Below are 21,924 nucleotides of genomic sequence, written 5' to 3' on the forward strand. Positions count from 1 at the left end.
ATTCACTGTCTGTATTTTAGGTTCACTGTCCTTTTAATTGATAATTTCAATTATTTGTTTGTGATTCATTTTTGTAAAAGTTGAGTTTTTTTCCTGTTTCTTGTATTTGTAAGAAATCTCTCGACTCAAAAGAGAGGTTTAATTTTACATATTCAATTTGTTCCATGTTTCTATTCCAGAATTTTCCAACTTGCGTTTGCTGCAAGTGAAAATTGGCAATAATTGTACAATGTTGAGGAGAGGATTATATTTCAGCATCACATCCTGGAATCTAGTTTGAGTGTATATCAATAAATTCTTCAATTCCAAGTAAGTGAAAAGCAAAAATGTTGTTGTTATAATATTTTATTGATGTAAAGCAGTATTGTCTGGCAAAACAAAACAACCAGAGAAAACAAGGTGCTAACTATGAATCAAGTTTCAAATTCAACTCTCAATATAAAATGTCATCTGCTTTTATATGTTTTAAACATTTTGCATCGAAATCAAATGAAAGTATTTACTGTATACAAAGCAAGAAGCCTTGCACTAAAATTACACTATAAGGTTTAGGTGGAAAATTCTCTCACTGGTTACAAAGTTACATTTATAACAACAATGTATTAAAAGAAAATGGTCCTCCCACCTTTAAAATTTAACAAGGTAAATGTCCAAACAATACCATAGATTTTGCATAGTTATATTTATTCATTATGTCTGCCTTTGTTCAGTTTACAAATAAACAATAAAGTATATAGTATGTATACCAGAAATTTTGGTCTGGCAATTAGAAATATATTTCATTTGTGTATTAAATTACTTTGGCAGCATTGTTTGACAAGTAAGCAGACAAAAAATAATAAAAGTGTGTTAGAAAATGAAACAATGATCTTGCAGAAAGCAAAGAAATTAGTAAGGTTTCGTAGATGAAAATGCTGATCCATCTTGAAGCTTGCACTACCTGACAGCATGTCAAAAACAAACAACCTTTCTAAAAAATAAAGTGTATTATCACCCTGAGATGTGATTTGATGAAACAGTTTTGTACTCCTATTATCATTTGCCAACTATGCATCACTGAGGAATGGCAAAACTCTAGTAGTTTTTTTTTCACCTCCAGCATATAATCAGTCTTCCAACTATATTTTAACTAGACACTGGGTTAGGGTGAGCACTTAAGCAGTCTTATCCAAGGCAACACCTAATAAATCACTCATTGCTTTGAAATGATTTTATTACACTCCTTCCCAAACCAGAATCTACTCGGCTATTAATGCTTTAATCGTAACAACATGCTTCTGACTCATGGTATAATGCACCTTGAAATCTGACCATCCTACATTACAACACCACAAATAGCAAAACTTCAATGATTAAGGATCTTATTTGTAATGGTCAGATTTCAAAGCCATAATTGGAACATTAAGACCTATAACATTTTATTTACGTTTTTACTCATATTCATTTTAAGATATTTTGGGAATGATTCAATGAACATCATTTTTTTAAGCATATGCCTGGTTTTGCATTTTTAACTGAAGAACCAAATTTATTTCAATCTATTAGGCAACTAAGATATTCTCCAGCCACTGGTACTTGCATCATGTCAGAAATATTTTGCAAACATTACGACAAAGTGTTCTAGCACCATATAGCTGGCATACAACAAATCTCCTGCTTAAAGTCTAATTTAGGAACTATAGCACAATTTCAGAATAATCCACATGAAAAAAGGCAACCATGAACATTGTCTATTGCTTGGGTGCTTTTTTGTTGGGGTATGGTTCCAAGAGTGTCAGGCCTTGCCCAAAATTTGTTAGAGAGTATTAGAAGGCAAAGCCAACCTCAGGAGCAATCACCACAACCAAACTCAGTGTTGTCACTACTTGACACAGAGAAACTCACAGGAAAAGCAGTAGATAATTCAATCTCTGTAGCTAATTTTGAACATGGCTGATCTATGCTCCAACCCCAATGTACTCACATTTGCACTACAGCCTGTGATACCTTAAAACTAACAGAAATTTATCAATCTCAAACAGACTACGTTGATTGGCAAAATGTGCACAGACTTTTGAGTGATGTGGGTGGGTGGATTTGAAAGGGGAATGAGAAAGGAAGTTCCAAGTTTTTAACATCCTCCTTATGAAAAACTACTTCTTCAATTCGCTCCTAAACATTTTCATTGTAATTTCATAATTAGTTTTATGCAATCCAAATATAAAAAGAGAGAGAACCAGGACAAATTTAATACAATTGACCCTTAGTGATGGCCTAAAACAAGTGCTAGAACCCTTTCATAAAATTACTTTTTCAGCAGGTTATTACAAGAACTATTAATTTTGTCCAGTGTTTCTCTAATTGTACTTGATTAACAATTTACACACAAAAAACACATTTTTGGAGATTTTATACAAAAGGATTAAGACAAAATATGAAAGAGATTTGCAGTCTTAGAAAGGCATGTGTAAATCTGGAGACACAGATTTATAAATTCTGGTTTCAATCTCGAGCTGTTAAAATATTTTTTAAGATGTTGGAATATACAGTTAAGTTAGGAAATTGCCTTTTAAAAAAATGTCTCCTCTGTACTTTCACCATATTCATTACCTCAGTACACATTGTAAATTACTGCTCTCTTGTGGTTCTCTATTGAGATGTGACTCAGTATTCTCCAATTAGACCCAATGTCTCCAATTGTGATTAAAGAAACAATTTAGCAATAATTCCTAATTTATTGTTGGAAGCATGTGAATGTCCTTCAGAGTAGGGATTTGTATTTGTAACAATTCTCATGACCAATAAGTCTCATTCTTCAGATTCACATTATGGAACTGTATGAATAATACCATTACTGTAACTAAGCAGAAATTAGCATTTTCAGGTAAGAGAGGAGCAAAATGATGTTTGTAAAACTAAAAATTATGGTATACACTACATAATGTCACTGACCTGGATTTTTGTTTTTTAAATTGTATGTTGGCATCTCTGGCTGATGTCCGACTCTAATTACCCAAAGGGCAGTTAAAACACAGTTACATTGCTTTGGATCTGAGTGACATGCAGGTCATACCAGATAAGGATTTACCTTCCCCTAAGGACATTAAAAAACCAGATGGGTTCTACTGACAATACTTACATTATGGTCTTTAGAGCGGCTTTTCATTCCAGATTTTTATTGAATGCAAATATCATCGGCCATGGTCCTCAGAACATTAGCATGGGGTTCTAGATTACTAGTCGAGAGTGTGTTGCTGGAAAAGCACAGGCAGCATCCAAGGAGCAGGAGAATCAACGTTTCAGGCCAGAGCCCTTCATGAGGAAGAGCTTCTAGATTACTAATCCAACGACAATAGCACCACACCATGAATTGAAAATGAAGATTTTTGGATCACTGAGATGAAATATCTCTCACAGTGGTGCCTGTTGTAACTGGGCACTAGGTTGCTCTAGAACGCTTGCCAAAACAAGATAATAATGTGTGGCACACTTGGCCCAGAATGACACCCAGTGCTGGGAAGACATTGGTCTCCATACAAATCCTAGCTTTGACAATCATTCAAATTCAATGCCTGAATGGTATTTTATTTCCTCTCACAGACTAACAAAACATCATACAGCATAGCTACATACCGGGAGGAGGAGCAAAAACAGTGGTTTCTTCCTTAATTTAAAGGCAATATCACTTGTACCATCAGTAGTCGTTCCATCACCTCCTTTGCATGGTACAGAAAGGGTAGTGAGAACTATTTCTTTTGATAAGAGTGAGATAAAATATTAATACATATAACTGTATTTAGGCACTCAGTTAAGCTGATGTCAAAGAGTCAAAAATAATGAACGCTAGGGAGTAATTTGCTGTGAAAGGTCATCTGAATGGAAATGTGTACTTATGTGTATTGGAATAATTATGGCACAAACAGAAAGGAGGTTATCAACTCTTCCACTTAATTAAAATAGAGTGCTGATCAGGCACCAATTTCTTCACTAGTGCACAAAATTGCTCAGAATTTGAAACAAAATTTTGACTCTGAAAATATCCATAGAAAGCATGACTATAAATACAAGAAGTGAAGAATGGTGCAAACTAAATCTTGAATTAGTATTAAGGCAGATAACTAAATATTACTCTGTCTCTTCCCAGCAGTCAGTCAGATTTCCTTTGCTACGTCTTCTAATTCCAGGCAGCTTCCCTGCTGTCATAATGCTCCACTTGGAGCCACTCGTGTTTGTTTCACTGTCCAGGCTTGTGTATTTGGAACTGCCACAAGTCTCACTCGTCCAGTCAGACCAGGCACTGGAATCAGTTAGACCGCTACAAGGGTTCTCCATCTTTACCTGTGGATCCCAACCCTCGTCCTCTGTGGGAATCTTGCTGGCTGAATTCTGTTTAATTCCTAAACTGTCCCAGAAACTAGATTTCTTCTCCATTTTCACTTCTTCTTTTAGTTTGACTGTGGTCCTGCCAAGATACAAAGGAAAAAAAGATAATTGCAGCCACTGGACATACAATCTACTCGAGAGTTTTTGTTTATAGCGTAAAGCTTTCTGCCACAATGTGACTAACTCACTTTTACGATATGATCATCCATCCTCAGTGACCTGCACAGGTAAGTCACCATTTGCAATCATTCTCAATTAAGGATTGCCATGGATGAGTTTAGTTTATAGGAAGGAATGGTGATCAATAGGATTTTAAGATAGGCAAGAGTAGGTGCCAGAGGAGTAACATTAGAGAATAAAACCAGCTGGTAAATTAGTAATGTTTTTTTAAACTAATACTTTCAGTAAATATACCATGTGTCCCTGAAAAAAAGAAAGGTGAGTCGAGAGGAGAGAAAAGACAAAAAAAAACTTACACTATTCAGAATCAGTACATTCCACGCACTATGTACAGTTACAGTTCAAAGGAACTGCAATGGCACAACAGCCATGCTTAGGATCCAAACATGATCTTATGAAGTAAGTTATCTGGAAGATTTTAGAAATAATGAACTTTTTTACCTCAAAAATGAATGGTTGAAGTTCAACCTTCGATAACTGATGAATAAATAACACTCTGTATATCAGAGTGTTCCAAACAATGAATCCCAAGTACAAATGAAATAAGAAAATGCAATCAATTATACCAGATTGAAATGAAATGATTTTCACAAATGTTAGAAATACAAGAAAACAATTAATCTCAATTATGCCCTTGATACAAACATTTATAGCAGAAAGCCAAGCTCTGAGTTTTCCATTTGTCTCCAGCTAAGTTGATTATAGAAAAAAGAACTTTTTCCTTTGAATATTAGAAATTGGAGCTGGAGTAGGTCATACGGCCCATCAAAGCTGGCCTTCCATCTCAACTTCCCTTTCCTTTCCTGCCTATCCCTCAATTCCCTTAATCTTGAAATAGCTATTGATCTATATCTTGAACACACTCCAAGACTGAGCATCCACAGTTAGTAAATAATTCCGAAGATTCTGAACTGTGTGTGAAGAAATTTACTCTCAACTCAACCCTAAATAGCCAGCATCCTTATTCTGAGTATCTGCCACTAGTTCTAGACCTGATAGCCAGGGTGACAGCATCTATTGCATCAATCCCTCTCAGAATCTTCTACATTTTACTGAGATCGCCTCTAACTCTTCTTAAAGATAATATGGGTCCCCTCTACTCATTCTGGGTTTGAAATTACATTTTCATACAAGACATATTAATGGCTCATTCTTTACATATATAATCACAAAAAAACAAATCAACTAATTTAAAAGCCTTATAGACAAGTGATAACATCTTAAAATAATATGGTCTAGATTTTTTAATGAAATTGATCAAGATGATCACACACGTTTGTAAAATACATTTCCATGTGAGATTGTTAGATTGAATATTTATAACTGGACTGTGTGCTAATCCAAGAGTTGTATTTCACCGGCTTCGGGAGATTTTAGAGGTTCTTCCCAAATACCAAATAATTTTACAGGTTTGGTTCACCACTCTTATTGAGGCATTGCATTGGGTTTATAGCTCGTTGCACCATTCCAGCTTTAGTGATGAGTGTGTTGGGAGGGTTTGACAGATATCTTGGCGATGTCATATGGATTACTACAAAAATGTACCAGCGTATCTGCCACCATATAAGTTTCAGGAAAAAAACTACTGTTCCAGGTGGGCATATCATCTGTTTCATTGTGCTTGGGCCTTTGCAGTAGGAAAATGCATCACAAACCTATTTATTGACAAGGCTTAATCTCTGTTAAACATTTTCTGCTTTTGAAATCATGGCTGACACTTTTCGAACCTCAAGTATTCCCTTGCACTCGATCTCTGAGCAATGCTGAAATCTGCTGCTGTACATGATGAGCAAACACTGCATCTTCATTTAAAATAGAATAGAATATCCTTTATTGACACATGTGCTCCAGGACAAAAGTACAGGAGTACAGTAAAACGTTTTTACAGTGGCTGCCTTTAATGGCGCTATCTTTGGTACAAGTATCTGAGTACAAATTTTACAGAGTAAAAAATGTGGTGTTGTTACAGAGTAGAAAATATAAGTGAGCATGAAAAGGTGAAGTTGTCCAGAATGGTAATAAGTCACCGCAAGTATTTAGGTTCCAGTCTGTGGCTGCAGGCACCAGAGCACGAGCCCACACTGCCTCCACGTGCTGACCTCCATCCAGTACTCACTGCATCGTCACTCCAGGAATCACCAGTGTGCTCCACTGCCACTGTGGGACTCAGCCCGTACTCGCTCTGCCATGTGACTTGGCATGTTCTTGCTCAGCTGGGGGATTCAGCCTCTGCTTCTCCACCGTGAAACTGAGCCCTTCCTCGCTCCACAGGTGGACTTGGCCCATGATCGCTCCGCCAGGGGACTCGGCCTGTGATCCCTCCACTGGGGGAACTAGGCCCATACTCGCTCCACCGGGGGACTTAGCCTGTGGTCCCTCCACTGGGGGGGACTCGGCCTGTGATCCCTCCACAGGGGGGACTCGGCCCATACTTGCTCTGCCAGGGGACTCGGCTATGATCCCTTTATTGGGGGGACTAGGTCCATACTCTCTCCACTGGGGGGACTCGGCCTGTGATCTCTCCACTGGGGGGACTAGGCCCATACTCACTCCACTGGGTGGACTTGGCCCATACTCACTCCACTGGGGGGATTCGGCCTGTGATCTCTCCACTGGGGGGACTAGGACCATACTCACTCCACTGGGGGGACTCGGCCTGTGATCTCTCCACTGGGGGGACTAGGCTCGTACTCGCTCCACCGGGGGACTTGGCCTGTGATTCCCTCCACTAGGGGACTCGGCCTGTGATCTCTCTACTGGGGGGACTAGGCCCGTACACGCTCCACCAGGGACTCGGCCTGTGATCCCTCCACTGGGGGACTTGGCCCGTACTCTCTCTGCCGAGAGACTCGGCCTATAGCCCTCCGCCGGAGTTTTCGGCCTGTACTCACTCTGCCAGATGACTCGGCCTGTGCTAGTGTGGGTGTGATTTCCCACAGGTTCACAGAGAAGGGACGATGGAGCTGGGAGGGTGGATTGGGAGATTTTACAAACACATTGGAAACAATTTAAAACCTGAGAAGAAGGTCACAGTTCTATCACGTAAACCAGAGATAACTGTTTGGCTTTTCTCAGCGGTGAGGCCCCTGTCAGCAGGGGTCACAAACTGCTCCATGAAATTTGTGTCAAGTTACCACCATACTGCCAAATCTGCAGATGTCTAACACTTCTGAGAAAATTTAAATTTTGATTAGAAGCAATTAGGATGAAAATTGGATGCTGAAACCAGACTTTCAAACAGTTGTGTTGTACCCATTTGCTGTCTGTTTTTGTCCTTCAACCACAGAATGTCTCTGTGCATTCCCTAGATAATTATGAATAATTGGATGGGATTGAATTATTGTTTGCAGTCATAATCGATTTCATGTTATTTTGCTGACACAGCCTTGAGCTACATTTATGCCCTCAATACACCATTGAGGTTAAATCCACAATTGATTGATTCTGTGAAAGTTACAAACATGACAAGCGCAGAAGACATCAAAGCCTTTGTAGATAAGACAGTGTTACTCCAAGTCTCTCCACTTTATAAACTCCAAAGCTTGTTTTTTCTTAAATCAATACTGAAACAAACTAAGTGTCAAACCACAATATACACAAAAAAAACTTTACAATTGTATAAGGAACCTAATCAGGTGGATGGCTGGGTTTACAGTATATGGGTAAAGGACTATGACAAGAATTAAGAGGATCCCAACTCAAAAAATTTTGCTCTTCATTAAGACTCATACAAAAAACATAAATGGGTACAAAATTTTTAATTCAGAGAGGGTCACTTTCACACCAGCTGCAAAGCAACCATTCATTCTTGAAGAAGGGCTTATGCCCGAAACGTCGATTCTCCTGTTCCCTGGATGCTGCCTGACCTGCTGCGCTTTTCCAGCAACACATTTTCAGCAAAGCAACCACACACAAGCTATAACAATTGTGTTGCCAAACATACTATTACAGTAGCGCCTCGACATACAAACGACCCCGTTCACGAACAAATCGGTTTACGAACAGCATTGCATATAAAATTTTGCTTCAACATAACGTACAAAATTCAACGCACGAGCCGTTCATCTTTGGAGCGTGCGCAGTTCGTCTTTGGAGCGTGCGCTGTGAACATGGGAAAAATTGATTCAGTTCGCGAACTTTTCGGTTCGCGAACCAGGTCCCGGAACGGATTAAGTTCGTAAGTCGAGGTGCTACTGTATTTGCAACAATCACACCTAAACTAAAAAGTTGTGGATTACACCATGTGGTAGCCTTGAAAATAAACTCAGAATCTAACTGTAGAATCACTGGATCTGTACGGCGCATGAAATGAGCCATTCAGCCCATCAAGTCCACACCGACCACTTAAAGAGCATTCGCACCAGAGCCACCACTCCCCCTACTCTATCCCCATAACCCTGCATTTTCCATGGCTAATCCACCTAGCCTGCGCATCCCTAGACACTATGGGCAATTTAGCATGGCCAAGAAACCACATCTGCGCATCTTTCGTATTGTGGGAGGAAATCAGAGCACCCGGAGGAAACCCACACAGACACGGGGAGAACGTGCAATCTCCATGCAGACAGTCGCCCCAAGGGTGGATTCGAACCCGGGTGCTGTGAGGCACCACTGAGCTAACCACTGAGCCACTGTGAGTAGGCATCATAAACTGAAACTTATACTGCTTTATGATTAATATATCTCAAGATCATGCACGGTAGAAGGAAAGTAATTGTTCATTTATTTCTGAAATCACTTTGCAGTAGAAACATTGTACAATTTCCAGCTAGGAGATAGTGAGGACTACAGATGCTGGAGAAGTCAGGATGAAGGGTTAAACCCGAAACATCAACTCTCTTGCTCCTCAGATGCTGCCTCACCTGCTGTGCTTTTTCCAGCACCACACTTTATTGACAATTTACAGTGACACAACCAACTTGTGTAACAACAGTCAAAACAGTGGGGCACCAAATTCATGGACTGAATGCATATTCCAACTACAAAACAAATGTAAAACAGGGAACTCTGAACAACTTGCACTTCTCATGACTTCATTGATAAATTGGTGCTGGGGAGTAAAGGGATTTTGTTTTGCTGTGTGTTTTGCCATCTTTCCTCCTGTGTTATACTTACATAGCTTGATTTGTTTGTTTTTATTCCTTTTGTGTTATAAACTTCTGTTTTATTCTTAAAACTATGCCTGCAGTCTTGAGTGTGAATGTTCCAGTGAAAGACTATCACTTGAAATTAAAGAAAACAAGAGATCTAGCAGGCCAAATGTCATTCTGGGATTGGACTTGTCCAGCAGCAACAACAGGGAATCAAAAGAGTGTACATTCATTTATCAGTTTGACATCAAGCCAAACAGCCCTCAGGTGTTTCCTAAGTAGAATTCAGAACCACAGCCTGGTCATCATGGACTGTGCTCAACGTTTCACCTTAAGAAACATGAAAAGCGATTGAACATTGGGAACCGCAGATGTTTGTTTTCAAACTTCGTGTCTATAGGTTGCCTTCAATGCAACTTATGATCCCTCAAGCCAAGGGCTGAAGTCATCCTGGAATATCATTCAGCAGAAATGAAAAAACATTGCCGAATAGTTTGGAGAAGGTCTATAAAAATGCTAGAGAGATATGGCCTGGATACTTGAGGCTGTAAGGAGGCTCGGAAGTGTCTTAAGCTGAAATGTTTGGTTCACCCATGTTGCGTGCAAGAAGCCAATTCATATAAGAGTTGACATACACAGCATGAATGCCACCCAGAGGACTGATAAACAGTTGATGGTCAACTAAATTGCCGGCCAGCACTGACCAATAAGACAGTACTGAACTTTGGTGGCTAGTACTTGACCTCATGTTCTTTTCTACCATGGAGCTAATGGAAGTGAACTTGTTGCTGCTGAGAATTTTGAGTACTATTATGTCACCTTTTTCTTGCCCTTTGAGATCAAGAGCACTTTTAAATCATATCGGAAGACATTGTACAACAGATTTCCCAGGCTTCAATGGTCAAGCAACACTCATTCCAAAAATTATCTGAAAACTTTACCTTAAAAGGTTGAGTGTCATGTGACTTTGTTTTATAAGATACCAGGAGAAAGTGTGTGCTTGCCAGAGACATATCGAAGTTGCCCTTAATCTCGAGAGAACTGGCAGGGTCATGCAGCCCAAGTGTAGTGTAGCAGACAGATGTATACTTAACTGCCTTTGAACTAATCATAGATAAAAGACCAATTTCTGCGTGTGTGTGTAACAAGTTTTATTCAGTCATTTAAAATTCCTGCTCCATACTTACCTTGTTTAGTCTTCTCCAAGGCTATACCTAAACTTAACTAATCGAGTTAACTAATCTGGGATGTTCCCAGAACTGCTGAGCTTCTCCAGCACTCATTATTTCAGATCTCAATTTTCTGCTGTACTTTGCTCCAAATTGAGGTACAAACAGGCAATCACAATGCAGTAGTGGTGAAAACATTTACTTGGCACCCATGCCGAAGAGGTGTTGAAGATATCAGCCAGAATTCTTGGTCCTGAAACCAAACCAGTAACTGCCACAAAGTCGGCATTTGAGCCTCAGATGTTGATGGAATTACACAGACAATATTCAGCTTTTCAACAATCTCTATCTAGACTCACTATGAAGGATAAACACTGGGACAAGGTATCAGAAAGTTGACAGAGCACACAAAGCTGTACCCCGACAAGTGATTCTGGGTAATCCAAGATGGAGGACAGGAAACATTTCTGGCTGTAACAGCTGCTCCTTTTTTTGAGGTATTTTAGGTGCTGGAGGTGATTTCCTCGAATTCCAGGAGCAGCAATTACTGTTTTATATGCTGTTACATTTTCAAAACAGCAGCAGTTTTAAAAGGGAGAAGAACAGACAAAGGAGGCACATGGTGAGGTCAGTGCAGGAAAGATAGAGAGAGAAAGAAACTAACCATTGCCTTTGCTGTTTGAATTCATGTATCGCTGGACATCGGAGTGCATGTTGGAAAATTAATAAACAGTGAAATTCACAACTGATCTTCAAAGAACTGTTGGGCAAAGTTCACAGCACAGAATCAGATAAGTTAATTGTTGTTTTAAGTGTGGCCTACAGAAAGTCTGCAGTAGTGAGTAGAGTGGGTAAAATATATCTCCAAAAACATATTATCAAGTTTAATCAAGAAACATAAGCCATAACTATTAATTTAACCTGGGGCAATGTTTGTAGAGGAATAAGATAGTGTTATTTTCTGGGTCTGTAGATTGTGAAGGAGCAAAAATGGATTTTAGTAGAGTGATATCTGCTTCTTGTCAGATGTGGGAGTTTAAAGAGAGCTTAAGGGTTACTGCAGATTATATCTGCCATAAATGCTGTTGGTTGCAAATCTTAGCAGATCAAATGGATCAGTTGGACAAACAGTTAGAAGCAATGAGGAATTTGCAACAGCAACAGTATGTGATGAATGGCACTTATAGGAAGGAGGGGACAATCTCAGATACAGTCATATAGATGGTTAACTCCATCTATGGAAAGGGAAGAGTGGTAGGCAGCTAGTGCAGGTGTCTTTTGTGCATATACCCATTTCAAACAGGTATGCTGATTTGGAAAATGTAGGGGATGATGGATTCTCAGAGGAACGTAGCACAAACAGCCAGGTTTCTGGTATTGAGATTAGGTCTAATGCAACGAGGGGTACGTCGGGTTCCAAGAGATCAATTGTGTTAGGGGATTCTCTAGTCCGAAGTACAGACAGACGTTTCTGTGGCCAGCAGAGAAACATCAGAATGGTGTGTTGCTTTCCTGGTGCCAGGATCAAGGATGTCTCAGAGAGGGTGCAGAATGTTCTCACGGGAGAGAGGGGCCAACAAGAGGTCATTGTTACATTGGAACCAATGACATGGAAAGGGAAAAGTTTGAGATTCTGAAGGGAGATTACAGAGTTAGGCAGGAATTTAAAAAGGAGGTCCTCAAGGGCAGTAATATCTGGATTACTCCTGGTGTTACGAGCTAGTGAGGGCAGGAATAGGAGGAGAGCAGATGAAGGCATGGATGAGGAGTTGGTGTATGGGAGAAGAATTCACATTTTTGGATCATTGGAATCTCTTTTGGGGTAGAAGTGACCTGTACAAGAAGGATGGATTGCACCTAAATTGGAAAAGGACTAACATACTAGCAGGGAAATTTGTTAGAGCTGCTCAGGAGGATTTAAACTAGTAAGGTGGTGGGGTGGGATCCAGGGAGATAGTGAAGAAAGAGATCAACCTGAGACTGGTACAGTTGAGAACAGAAGCGAGTCAAACAGTCAGGGCAGGCAGGGACAAGGTAGGACTAATAAATTAAACTGCATTTATTTCAATGCAAGGGGCCTAACAGGGAAGACAGATGAAGCCAGGGCATGGTTAGGAACATGGGACTAGGATATCATAGCAATTACAGAAACATGGCTCAGGGATGGGCAGGGCTGGCAGCTTAATGTTCCAGGATACAAATGCTCCAAGATGGGTAGAAAGGGAGGCAAGAGAAAAGGGGGGAGTGGCATTTTTGATAAGGGATAGCATTACAGCTGTGCTGAGGGAGGATATTCCTGGAAATACATCCAGGGAAGTTATTTGGGTGGAATTGAGAAATAAGAAAGGGATGATCACCTTATTGGGATTGTATTATAGACCCCCTAATAGTCAGAGGGAAATTGAGAATCAAACTTGTAAGGAGATCTCAGTTATCTGTAAGAATAATAGGGTGGTTATGGTAGGGGATTTTAACTTTCTAAATATAGAATGGGACTGCTATAGTGTTAAGGGTTTAGATGGAGAGGAATTTGTTAAGTGTGTACAAGAAAACTTTATGTGGATGTACCTACTAGAGAAGGTGCAAAACTTGACCTACTCTTGGGAAATAAGGCAGGGGATGTGACTGAGGTGTCAGTGGGGGAGCACTTTGGGGCCAGTGACCATAATTGTATTAGATTTAAAATAGTGATGGAAAAGGATAGACTAGATCTAAAAGTTGAAGTTCTAATTTGGACCAATTTTGACGGTATTAGAGATAAGATTAGATTACAATCCTTATCGTGTGGAAACAGGCCCTTTGACCCAACAAGTCCACATCGACCCTCCGAAGAGTAACCCACCCAGACCGATTTCCCTCTGACTAATGCACCTAACACTACGGGCAACTTAGCATGGCCAATTCACCTAACCTGCACATCTTTGGACTGTGGGAGGAAACAGGAGCACCTGGAGGAAACCCACACAGACACAGGGAGAATGTGCAAACTCCACACAGACAGTTGCCCTCAGCTGGAATTGAAACTGGGATCATAGTGCTGTGAGGCAGCGTGCTAACCATTGAGCCACCGTGCTGCCCCAATTCTTGCCGCATTAGGCAAGGACTTTCAAAAGCGGATTGGAGGCAGATGTTCACAGATAAAGGGACGGCTGGAAAATGGGAAGCCTTCAGAAATGAGATAACGAGAATCCAGAGGAATATATTCCTGTTAGGGTGAAAGGAAAGGCTGGTAGGTGTAGGGAATGCTGGATGACTAAAGAAATTGAGGGTTTGGCTAAGAAAAAGAAGGAAGCATATGTCAGGTATAGACAGGATAGATCGAGTGAATCCTTTAGAAGAGTATAAAGGAAGTAGGAGTATACTTAAGAGGGAAATCAGGAGGGCAAAAAGGGGACATGAGATAGCTTTGGCAAATAGAATTAGGGAGAAGCCAAAGGGTTTTTACAAATACATTAAGGACAAAAGGGTAACTAGGGAGAGAATACGGCCCCTCAAAGATCAGCAAGGCGGCCTTTGTGTGGAGCCGCAGAAAATGGGGGAGATACTATATGAGTATTTTGCAACAGTATTTACTGTGGAAAAGGATATGGAAGATATAGACTGTAGGGAAATAGATGGTGACATCTTACAAAATGTCCATATTACAGAGGAGGAAGTGCTGGATATTTTGAAATGCGTAAAGGTGGATAAATCCCCATGACCTGATCAGGTGTACCCAAGAACTCTGTGGGAAGCTAGAGAAGTGATTGCTGGGCCTCTTGATGAGATATTTTTATCATCAATAGTCACAGGTGAGGTGCCGGAAGACTGGAGGTTGGCTAACGTAGTGCCACTGTTTAAAAAGGATGGTAAGGACAAGGCAGGGAACTATACACCAGTGAGCCTGACATCGGTAGTGGGCAAGTTGTTGGAGGGAATCCTGAGGGACATGATTTACATGTATTTGGAAAGGCAAGATTAGGGATAGTCAACATGGCTTTGTGTGTGGGAAATCATGTCTCACAAACTTGATTTGAGTTTTTTGAAGAAGTGACAAAGACGATTTATGAGGGCAGAGCGGTAGATGTGATCTATATGGACTTTAGTAAGGCGTTCGACAAGGGTCTCCATGGGAGACTGGTCAGCAAGGTTAGATCTCACGGAATACAGGGAGAACTAGCCATTTGGATACAGAACTGGCTCAAAAGGTAGAAGACAGAGGGTGGTGGTGGAGGGTTGTTTTTCAGACTGGAGGCCTGTAACCAGTGGAGTGATATGAGGTTTGGTGCTTGGTCCATTACCTTTCCTCATTTATATAAATGATTTGGATGTGAGCATAAGAGGTACAGTTAGTAAGTTTGCAGATGACACCAAAATTGGAGGTGTAGTGGACAGCGAAGAGGGTTACCTCAGATTACAACAGGATCTTGATCAGATGGGGCAATGGGCTAAGAAGTGGCAGATAGAGTTTAATTCAGATAATTGCGAGGTGCTGCATTTTGGGAAAGCAAATCTTATCAGGACTTATACACTTAATAGTAAGGTCCTAGAGAGTGTTGCTGAACAAAAAGACCTTGGAGTGCAGGTTCATAGCTCCTTGAAAGTGGAGTCACAGATAGATAGGATAGTGAAGCTGACATTTGGTATGCTTTCCTTTATTGGTCAGAGTATGGAGTACAGGAGTTGGGAGGTCATGTTGTGGCTGTACAGGACATTGGTTAGGCCACTGTTGGAATATTGCGTGCAATTCTGGTCTCCTTCCTATCGGAAAGATGTTGTGAAACTTGAAAGGGTTCAGAAAAGACTTACAAGGATGTTGCCAGGGTTGGAGAATTTGAGCTATAGGGTGAGGCTAAACAGGCTGGGGCTGTTTTCCCTAGAGCGTCGGAGGCTGAGGGGTGACCTTATAGAGGTTTACAAAATTATGGATAGGGTAAATAGACAAAGTCTTTTCCCTTGGATCGGTGAGTCCAGAACTAGATGGCATAGTTTTAGGATTAGAGCGGAAAGATATAAAAGGGACCTAAGGGGCAACATTTTCACACAGAAGGTGGTACGTGCATGGAATGAGCTGCCAGAGGATGTGGTGGAGGATGGTACAATTGCAACATTTAAGAGGCATTCAGATGGGTATATGAATAGGAAGGGTTTGGAGGGATATGGGCCGGGTGCTGGCAGGTGGGACTAGATTAGGTTGGGATATCTGGTCGGCATGGACCGAAATGTCTGTTTCCGTCCTGTACATCTCTATGACTCTAAGTTAGCATGAAGGGATGAGAGAGGATAACTAGCTAGATACAAACAGACAGCGCAAACTTTTTATAGGAGAAAGTGAGGTCTGCAGATGCTGGAGATCAGAGCCGGAGATGTGTTGCTGGAAAAGCGCAGCAGGTCAGGCAGCATCCAGGGGACAGGAGAATCGACGTTTCGGGCATAAGCCCTTCTTCCTGAAGAAGGGCTTATGCCCGAAACGTCGATTCTCCTGTTCCCTGGATGCTGCCTGACCTGCTGCGCTTTTCCAGCAACACATCTCCGGCAAACTTTTTATACTAATACAATTAACACAATTTATATTAATAGAAATATTAATATATTCTTACTGACATGTCTGTTACAGAAAAGTATTAGGTACTAATTTACTTGGTTAATAAACTATAAAATGATTAGTAGTGGCATAGAGAAAAAGATGAGGAAGGATATGCTGAACCTTCAAAAGGCACTAAATAGATCTCAGTTGGAATATGTGTACTGATCTGGCCACCACTCTTTGGGAAAGACATGAACAATTTGGAATGATTCCAAGGATGAGTAGCTTAGATGGTTGATAGTTTTCAGAAGTTGGAACTGTTTTTCTTGCAGAGTTAAAAAACACACCAGGTTATCGTCCAACAGATTTATTTGGAAGTACTAGCTTTCGGAAACAAGCTCCAAAAGTTAGTGCTTCCGAATAAACCTCTTGGACTATAATTGTGTTGTTTCACTTTGTCCACCCCAGTCCAACACCAGCTCCTCCTCATCATTTCTTATAGATGAGAAAGCTGAGGGGAGATTGAGTAAGTGCAGATTTACATTAATTTTCAAAAGAAGAAAATGTGATGCAATAGGAAAAATAACTTTTTCACACAGTGAGTGGTTTGGGTCGGGAATGTACTGCCAGCAAACGTAGTGAAGGCAGGTTCAAGTGAATCACTCAATTAGATGATTATTTGCATAGAAACAATGTGCAGCGCAAAAAGGCAGGAGGTTAAAATTCATCAGGAGAGTTGGTGCTGCCACATTAGACTGAATGGTCATCTTCAACACTAACAATTCTGTGACATGCAGATGCCGAGATTTGGTTGACACCTCTGCGTTCTTGAACTGTCAGGATTCTGGATGGCCCATGGACTAGCTTTCAATGAGCCCACATAATTTAAGGAAATGACTCCAATACCAGGAATTTAACTAGCAAACTTTATCCTGCAGATTAACCATTATATAAAAAAAGCATAAGAAAAGCAAAGCATTAGTAAAGTGATTCCCTCATTACATACAGAATTGGTTAAACAGAATTCAACAAAGCTTTATTTGTCAGTGAATATTGTTAAAATTGACAACCAGCTTCTGTATCATATAATGGAAAGTTAATGCTGATGGTATAATAAGAAAGCTTTTTTTTAACATTTGTGTATCAGTGTTTTGATATCTTTACTATCCAGATAATAAAACAGGAAATACAAATACAGTTAAATGATGCAGAAGATGATGTTAAAAGCTCTGTATGGCCTTTGTTCACAGGGTAATGGAGAAATTGTAGAGACTACATCAGAGAAACAGTGAATAACCAGCATAAACTAGGAACTAAAAGACAAACTGAGCAGATGGGAGATTAAGACATAAGCATCTGTAAAGCTATACTTACGAGATACAATTTACAAATGACAGAGTAGTTGGACAGGACTGACATTAATAAGCAAATGCCTCACAAAATTTTTATCTATTCTTCTGAAGTTATGTTTTAGCAAAATCTGGCCTCTCCCCTAGTTTTGAGGTGTAAGAGAAGAAAGCATTACATGCACAGCCACTCCCTCTGCTACAGTACTCAGAAAATACCAACAAGAGATGAAGGCTAGTGAGGTTATCACAGCTCCAAGGTCAACAACAGTCAAAACACAACTGATCTCGAGAGAAAAGGGCTTGTTTGATTAATTAGAAATAGATCCAGATTAAAAGCTGTAAAGCTGAGAGCACAAATACAATGGAACTTATATTATTCACCATAATGAAGATGAGACACCCCATACTTTAGTAGATGAAGGAAACATTAGTTAATCATGGGTTCCCATATTGCACTATTGATTGATTACTGCTTCAGTATTTAATTGCTCTCCCATCTGTCAGACTCAGCCCTCTCCAGCACCAGCCTCCGTTCTTTCTGCTGGCAACAATTGACTGGCACTAGAATAGCTGAACTGCTCGCTTACGTTCCTAAATTGGAGCAGTCCACAACTGAAGCCACCAGAACTGCTACAGACGTAGGAGAGCTGACCAAACCTCTATCCTATCTTTGGGGATGCTTAGTTACAGAGGGGAATGCTTACCCAACACAGAAAATTGTGGATCTAAGTCTCTCTCTATAACTTGAGTGCAAAGATCTAAGTTGAAGCTCCAGTGCGGAACTGAGGAGATGCACATTGAGACATCTAGTGGTCATGAAAGGGACCATGTAAATGTAAATCTTTCTTTCCTGAATTGGTCAGTTCCAGTGTTCTCTCAGCAGTTTATACAGTTTTGATTTTGGCAGCATTTTAGTGTGAAGCCTTTCTGCTTTTATGCAACGCTGTACCAGAGAGGTTGAGGAATATTGGCTGGGCTGAGCTATTAATTCCATCCACATTTGGCTGTGCTGCCTTTATCAATGAAGGACAAAAATCAGTACCGCAAATAGGTCTTACTTACCTGACATGCTTAAGTGATTGTCAAGTTGAACACTGATAACAACGCCAAAGGAGAAAGTAACAACTAATCATAGAATCCCTACAATGCAAAAGGAGGCTGTTCAGCCCATTGCATCTGCACCAACCCTCAAAGCCAGCCCCCATCGTATCACTGTAACCCTGCATTTCCCATGGCTAATCCACCTAGCCTGCGCATCCCTGGACACTATAGACAATTTAACATGGTCAATCCACATAGCCTGCACATCTTTGGACTGTAGGAGGAAACCAGAACATCCAGTGGAAACTCACACAGACGTGGCAAGAACATACAAACTCCACACAGTCAGTCATCCAAGGCTGGAATTGAACCTGGGTCCCAGCAGTGCTAACCACAGACACTAATGCTGCTCATTATACTTCCAGTAGCACACAGTACCTCCTGAAAGTTGCTAAATTGAATTTCATCTTCAAAACTATAATTCCAAACAAACTTATGTCCAAACTCCTAGACTCGGGACTCTGCTCCGCCCTCTCCAACTGGATCCTCAATTTTCTGACCAGACCACAATCAGCAAGGAAAGGCTACTTCACCTCGTCCACAATAATCCTCAACAATGGTGTCCTGCAAGCTGCATACTCAGTCCCTTAACTGTACTCCATATACACTGTGTGACCAATTTCAGCTCTAACTCCATTTACAAATTTGCTGATGACACCATTGTAGTAGGTCGGATCTCAAACAATGTCAAGACAGTGTACAGGAAAGAGGTAGAGAGCTTAGTGGCATGGTGAGAAGACAGTGATTTCTCCCTCAATGTTAGCGAAGAGGAGTTGGTCATTGAATTCAGGAAGCAGACTAGACCTGACGTACCGATGTCTGAATAGCACGCAAAACAATACCTGTCACTGTGTCTTGGTACATGTGACAATGATAAATCAAATCAAAATCAAAATATCAAATTGGATCAGGAAAGACTACTTGCATTTTCTAGACGTGACAGTGAGGAACTTTTTGACAGAATTATCAACCATACTATTACAGGAGACTAATACTCTATGCTAATTGGAAGTATTAGAAAAACATGGAGCAGCTCTTAGAACACTAAAATGACTCCAACCAAAGTCTTGAAAGCTCTCAATCCGGGTCTCACAATGTGGTTTCCCAACAGGTGGAATTTACATCGCAGGTGATGGGATATGACTGTCTGAAGAAGTCTAATATAGCTTGACTTCTTTATACTCAGTGGTCAACCAGGACTGCTCTCCCAAATTACATTGTCATATTCATACCAACATGCATTCAAAGCAATTTTATATTAATGCAGAAGTGACAATATAACTGCATGCTTCAGGACACATGGAAAAATTCAATCAGCCCATTTAAAAAACATTTCATTCTATCATTCGAGAATATATTTATTACTTAACAATTCAACAAAGATTTTTCTACTCAACCATTCAACCAGAGGTTCTCTTATGAATTCAAGGTCGTGGGGCAGCTTGAACAAAAACAGTTATTTTGTTAATTGTATTGTTTTTGAAAATTCATAAATCAAAATGTTAGGACCAAGTGGCCTATGAGATTCTTGATTGGGGTTGTTAATGTGGGCCAATTAGGAAAGCCTGGGATGACTAATATAACCAGGAGAGGGCCTGGCTTTGCTGCTCCTCTCCCTTGTAAAATTGCTGTCTCTTGTATGTAGCTATAAATGTAACTGTTTGTTGTAAACTATTTTTGTAATTTGTTTAATAAAATATAATATAACCAGGAGAGGGATTTGAGGTTTGTCCTCATCCCCCTGTAAACTGGTTGAATGGTAGGGTTTGGGGTCTGGCTTTGCTGCTCCTCTCCCTTATAAAATTGCTGTTGTATACAGCTGTAAATGTTAACTGTTTTTGTAAACTGTTTTGTAATTTGTTTAATAAAATATTATAACCAGGAGAGGGATTTGAGGTTTGTCCTCATTTCCCTGAAAACTGGTTGAATAATGGGATTTGGGGTTTGGCTTTGCCACTCCTCTCCCTTGTAAATTGCTCTTTCACTGTATACAGCTGTTAATGTTAATGTTTGTAAACTGTACTGTTTAATATAATAAAAAGGAAAAATATAAAAAGAAAAAAAAACCAGGAGAAAGGGCCTTCTTGGTTGGCAGTGGTAGTGTCCCAACTCCTTGACTGACAGACCTGGGTTCAAGCCCCGCCTGCTCCAGAGGTGCATAATAACATGTCTGAACAGGTTGATTAGGAAAAGTAGGTTACATTTTATACATATAATATATATACACACATACATACAGGTTGACAACCCTTTATTCGAAATCCCGAAATCCAAAAAGTTCCAAAGTCCAAAGGTTTCATTGTGAAGTTTTTTTTCTCATTAACAAGGTTGTTTGGCATGCAAACAGTTAACCCAAGTTGACACCCCATCAATGCGTGTCACTCAGATGCGACGTGGGGGGAGGGGTGCCCCAGCAATGGCAGGCCTCGATTCTATCTCAGGGCCCGTTTTACTGAGTGAGTCTGCTCCTCTGGTAAGATTTTTTAACATTTCACCATAAAACTGTGAATATTCTGAAATCTGAAAATTCTGAATTCCGAAAACCAGCTAGTCCCGAGCATTTCAGATAAAGGATTGTGTCCTGTATATATAAAACCAGGATATTCGAACCTCTTCAGCTGAGGACTGATTCTGAGCTAGCTGGCCATAGCCATTGTACTGTGCACTGGTAAGGGCTGACTTGGTGATGGGACCCGGCCTCTGTGCAGTTATTTCATCGAACATCAGGCTTACTGGCTTTTGTTTTTATAGAGGAGCACTGTCGATATAGCCCGAAACGTTGATTTTCCTGCTCCTCAGATGCTGCCTGACCTGCTGCGCATTTCCAGCATCACTCTAATCTAGATGCTGATTTCCAGCATTTGCAGTCCTCACTTTTGCCTATATGTGCGAATGTCAGGAATCAAACTGAAATTCTCACTCTGGCTTGCAGCATTATTGAATTGTTTCCGGATGTCACTACAACATCGATCATATTAAATGAGAAACTTAAACTTCTAAACAGAAAATGTTGCTGTTGGCCATGTCTTATGATCTTATTCTGGTCAAATTATTGGTGGAAAGCATTTTATCCATTTGGTGCGAAAACAGACTTCCAGTCAGTGAACGTGACAATGAAAGACCAGGCATGCTAAACATTCTGCACCGACTGCCACTGATTTTGACTT

General features: G+C 40.4%; 1 protein-coding gene across 5 annotated transcripts in view; it reads right to left on the reverse strand.

The window, feature by feature from the left end:
• Nucleotides 1-329: 329 nt before the first annotated feature.
• The window catches only part of LOC122541842 (testis development-related protein-like), a 64,228-nt gene continuing 42,633 nt past the window's right edge, over nucleotides 330-21,924 (reverse strand). For all 5 annotated transcript variants that reach the window (XM_043678930.1, XM_043678892.1, XM_043678901.1 and 2 more), the window contains one exon: nucleotides 330-4,441. In XM_043678930.1, coding sequence (XP_043534865.1) covers nucleotides 4,105-4,441 — 337 coding nt within the window. In that variant the 3' untranslated portion in view covers nucleotides 330-4,104. The remainder of the gene's footprint in view (nucleotides 4,442-21,924) is intronic.

Source organism: Chiloscyllium plagiosum, chromosome 3 (assembly GCF_004010195.1).
Source record: "Chiloscyllium plagiosum isolate BGI_BamShark_2017 chromosome 3, ASM401019v2, whole genome shotgun sequence".
NCBI lineage: Eukaryota > Metazoa > Chordata > Chondrichthyes > Orectolobiformes > Hemiscylliidae > Chiloscyllium > Chiloscyllium plagiosum.